At 57.6% G+C, this 4,364-nt stretch overlaps 2 protein-coding genes across 2 annotated transcripts, besides 1 other annotated feature; both read right to left on the bottom strand.

The window, feature by feature from the left end:
- Positions 1-468: 468 nt before the first annotated feature.
- Positions 469-2,805, bottom strand: Tco025E_08435 (retrotransposon hot spot (RHS) protein; the record flags this gene model as incomplete). Its single annotated transcript, XM_029375284.1, has 1 exon — positions 469-2,805. The coding sequence occupies one exon, from the start codon at positions 2,803-2,805 to the stop codon at positions 469-471; it is 2,337 nt and encodes a 778-aa protein (XP_029224620.1).
- Positions 2,806-3,531: 726 nt separating this feature from the next.
- Tco025E_08434 (ribosomal protein L38) lies at positions 3,532-4,068 on the bottom strand (the record flags this gene model as incomplete). Its single annotated transcript, XM_029375283.1, has 1 exon — positions 3,532-4,068. The coding sequence occupies one exon, from the start codon at positions 4,066-4,068 to the stop codon at positions 3,532-3,534; it is 537 nt and encodes a 178-aa protein (XP_029224619.1).
- A 201-nt stretch (positions 4,069-4,269) lies between these two features.
- Positions 4,270-4,300: a microsatellite.
- Between the last annotated feature and the right edge of the window lie 64 nt (positions 4,301-4,364).

The following is a 4,364-nucleotide window of genomic DNA, read 5'->3' as shown; positions in this document are numbered from 1 at the left end:
AAACATATATTTATATATTTATGTGCATAAACAAGTGCATAAACACGTCCCTCCCTGTCTTCCCCCGCTCCGCCCGCCCCCCATTAACCCCTCCGGCGGCGACATGCAGCGCGCATGCCCGCGGGAACTCCCGTCGCAGCCCCTCCCCCCACAACTCGCCCCAGCGCCAGCCATTTCCCTCAGCAGAGTGCAGCAGGAGTGCAGCGCGTGGCGCAAAAGCAAAAATACCTCTCCCCCTCCCCCCCCCCAAAAAAAAAAAAACTTCCGCGGTGGGGCTTCCACCACCACCATCTGTTCTAAGCGATACCCGGCGGCAAGTGCGGACAGCGGCAGCGGCGCAACGACACACAGCGCGCAGCAGGTGTCTGCGGTGCGCGGCCGCCGGAGAAACCCCCCGTGGCGGTGCATCCAGCGCCGCCCGCCACCTCAACTCCGGGCGGGTGCGCCGGTCCACAGCGAAGGGTCGAGTCACAGGAAGTTCAACCTCGTGTTCCCGGGGACGATCGAGGGCTCCTCCTTCCCACACGCCGCGATCAGGTCCCCCTCCGACACCTCGAGCAAGTACTGACGCACCTTTTCGTCCCACGAATCCGCGACTCTCTCCTCCCCATCCTCTTCCTCCCGCTGAAGCACATTGTGGTCGTCGCTGGCGCCACACCGCTGCCACGTGTACACCGTCTGGCTCTCCACATGCTTCACGTAAATAATCTCCCACGACAAGTCCACCGCAAACGTTTCCCAGTCGCTAAATCTCTCCGCCAGCTGCTCGTTGAACCGCCGCAGGGCGTCGGTTGCGATGTGGTGTGCCTTCGCGGTGGTCGTCTGCAGCCCAATCAGCGTCTTCCGCGGCGCCTCAACGAAGAAGAAGCCGTCCAAAAGCGGAAAGTCCCTTATGCCCGGTACGTACAGCACCCGGTACCTTGCATCAATCTTCGCGGGATGAAACAACTTCGGCAGCAACGCCGCCGAGTCAATAGGGAACAGCTGCGGGTCCACCTGCAGCACGCAGGGGCGTGGCTCACGTCCCCCTCTCGGGGGTCGCAGCTCAGACAGCCTGTCGTGCATCCTCTGCACAAACTTCCCATACATAAATATCAGCGCGCCGTACTCCTCCAGCGCCTTTGGCGACAGAATGTAGCTCGGGATCAGCGCCATCCTTAAGCCAATGGGCCACTTCATAATCCTCCCCAACAGCGCAAATATTTGGCCTCTGGCCACGGAAGAAATCGGCGCATTGAAAAAGCTCTCCGCCCCGGTATCCCCCAACACCCGCACAACCTTCGACAGCCGCTGGAATGAGCTGCTCCTGTTCCACAGGATGCCGTTGTCCGGCCCAACGTAGTACCCTCCCATGAAGGGAAGGATTTCCTCCACACCCGTGTCCATCATGTCAAAGTACATGCCGTGGTTCTTCTCATTGAAGAGGCGCAGCGGAACCGGTCCCAGGCACTCAATGCAGCTCCAGATTTTGTTCCAGTACTCCGCCTGCTCCTGCGCAGGCTCCTCACGCTTCTGCCAAGCACACATCGCCCTCACATCGCTCTCGTCAGGACAGTTCATGATGATTCGCTTGGCATTCATCTCTGCCTCCCACTCCGTGAAGTTGACGCCTTGTGGGGACGTCAACAAAGTCATGCCCCACCCGGTCGGAGGCAACTTTTTCGCCGGCGCGCCTCCCCTGCTGGCCACGTCGTAGATAATGTACCCACGCATGCTCGCAGCCAGCTCCGTCACGACGTCCTGGGCCTGGAAAAGGTTTTCAAAGCGCACCACAGCGTTGGTGGCCTTTTCAAATATGAATATCCGCTCCGCAACAAAGTAGACAACCACCGGGAGCAGCCTGGCGTCGTAGTGCAACAACTGGTAGAGGAGGTAGGAGCCGGCGTTCGCCGACATCCCGATTCCCGGCGTTCCAATCAAGGCGCGTGCCACCGGTTCAAAACAATCCCCACCGTGCGTGACCAGCCAGTCGGTTAGATCGCCCTTCACGATCTGCCACACCCGCTCCACTTCGGAGTTAACATAGCAGTCGGGAAGAAAATCGGATCTGAACCACGAGAAGGGCCATCCCCTGCTCGAGGTAAGCACCATCAGCCGTGGGCGTGGGGCACAGAATTGCTCCACGGCGTCGTCCAGCCGCACGGTAGCGCCGTCCACCTCGAACTCCCACCACTGTGCCGGCCTGCCCTCCTTAACTTCCATCTCCATCCCTCCGCCGCCAGGAGCCTCCACCACGTGACTCCACCGCGCATTGTACACCGCCCCGTAGAAGCCCCCAATTACGTGCGGCCCAGTCATCACGACTACTTCCCGCAAATTTTCCCAGGCCACATTGAGCATCTTCTGTGCGCCAGGAGGGACCACGTCCTTGTTCTCAAAGGCTATCCACTGCTTGAGGGTGTGCACCCCTTCCTGACGAAGAATGTACTCACCTTTGAAGTACTGGAACACCACATTTCCCCCTACTCTTCTCAACAGCTCCTCGTCGTGGATAAACCCCTCTGGGTTCGCAACAAACTCCTCCACAGAGGCGTCCTCATGGACCTCCAGAGTGCCACTGCCGCCCACGTAAAAAAGGAATTCGTTCAGCTTCCATTCTTTGAGAGAGCCATGATGCTCAAGCAGTACCTCGTGCACCGTGGTCTCCAGGGAGAAACGTGTTCGACGCGCCTCTTCTCGCGGAACCACATTGGGAAAACGCTTGACGGAAAAGGGCCCCGGCCTCACCGGGCAACCCCCCTCCGGTGCATTACTCGCGCGCCTAGCCTCATTGGCAGCGTGCGCCGTAGTTTGCGTTGCAGGCATTGTTTCACTTGATTTTATCTCCTTAATTATTATTTTTTTTCCTTGTAGTAGTCGTTGATGGCTTGAGCTGCAGCTAAACACTCACCACCAGCCAGAGGGGAAAATAAATACAAAAAAAAATTGGCAGACAGACACGGCCCCACGCAAAGGCAACAGGAAGACCACAACGGCAAGTGGGTGCCCCACACGTTCACCGGCAGAGTGCTGGGGCGAGTCAACGAGCGTAACAGCGTGCTTAGTGCCGAGGGTTCGTGGGGACTGGAGACGCGGTTCCGCCATCTGGCAATTGAGAATTGTGCACCTTTTTGCTGGAAAAGACTTCCCTTGTTGCCTGTTGTGGTGGTATGCGGAGGTGATGGCAACTCCGCTTCCTTGGGGATGAATGCGCAGAGAGAAGAGCGGCAGTGGTCGCAGCAGCGCGACGGGCGGCAAGGGAACAGTAAAGCAATGCTGTTCTAACCGCAGTAAGAGTGAGGGCCACACGGAGGGGAAAAGAGGCCCCGTTTTTTTTTTGGTGGTCGTTCAAGGAAAGAAAAAAAAGATCAAAAACAAATAAGGGCAAGCGAGGAACATTGGCCCTCACACGTCAAGAGAGCTGACGGACGTCCGTCATGTGTCGCCCACGCACGCACACACAGAGAGAGCACGAACGAGAGGGGCGGCACTGGGGCTCCGTTCGCTGCCGCGCCCCGTTTTCTTCCTCTGGCCGCGTGGTCGCGCGCAAAACTACTTGCTGCCGGCGTTTGTCTTGGCGTGTGAGCGCGCCGTGACGGTGATCTTCTTCACGGAGGGGTGAATGGAGCGCTCAATCTTGTCCGCCTTCTTCTTGTCCGTGACGACGAGGGTGTAGAGGTAGCGGCTGCAGCGCACCTTGAACTTCGTCACGGCGGGGTTGTGCTTCACCTTCACACACCTGGCGTCCTTGCGGGAGCAGATGGCGAGGAACTCCTTCAGGTTCTTGATTTCGCGGGGCATCTTCCTCTGCGAAACATAAAACAAGAACAAAAAAGAACGAAGGAAAAAAAAAAGAGCGAAACATTTCAGTGTGTTTGTTTGTTTGTTTGTGTGACTTTTTTTTTTTGTGGCTCGCTGCGCAGGAGGCGCCAGACGAAGCGGAGCAAATACACCACCGCCACCCCCCGCCGCTGGCCGCAGAGGGGAGGGAGGGGAGGTTGCAGAAAGATATTTATGCACGTGCAAAGAACTACATGGTGGTGCAGACGTGTGCGACGGAGGGAGCAGGGGAAAAGTATGTATGTGCATTGCATCTACGTGGGCCCGTGCACCTCGGGGTTACTGGCGTTAGCCTCACCTGGCACCCTCACACACCCCCGACGCCCGCCTCTTGCCCTCTCTTCCCCCTCCCCACTGTAGTTGCGTTGCAGTCATGGAAGTTCGGTGGTGTGCTCGGTGCACGCATTTGTCTCCCTGACTGGTCTCAGCAGGAGAAGTGACCAAATCATGCACACCGATACACACACACACACACACAGACGCCAGCAGCGCGAAAAAGTGAATTCGAAAGTTAAATCACAACAATAGAAAAAAAAAAATGTAAT

The sequence above is a fragment of the Trypanosoma conorhini genome (genome assembly GCF_003719485.1).
Source record: "Trypanosoma conorhini strain 025E chromosome Unknown Tco_14.4_contig_00780, whole genome shotgun sequence".
Classification (NCBI taxonomy): Eukaryota; Euglenozoa; class Kinetoplastea; order Trypanosomatida; family Trypanosomatidae; genus Trypanosoma; species Trypanosoma conorhini.
This window is presented reverse-complemented; position numbering and strand designations above follow the sequence as displayed.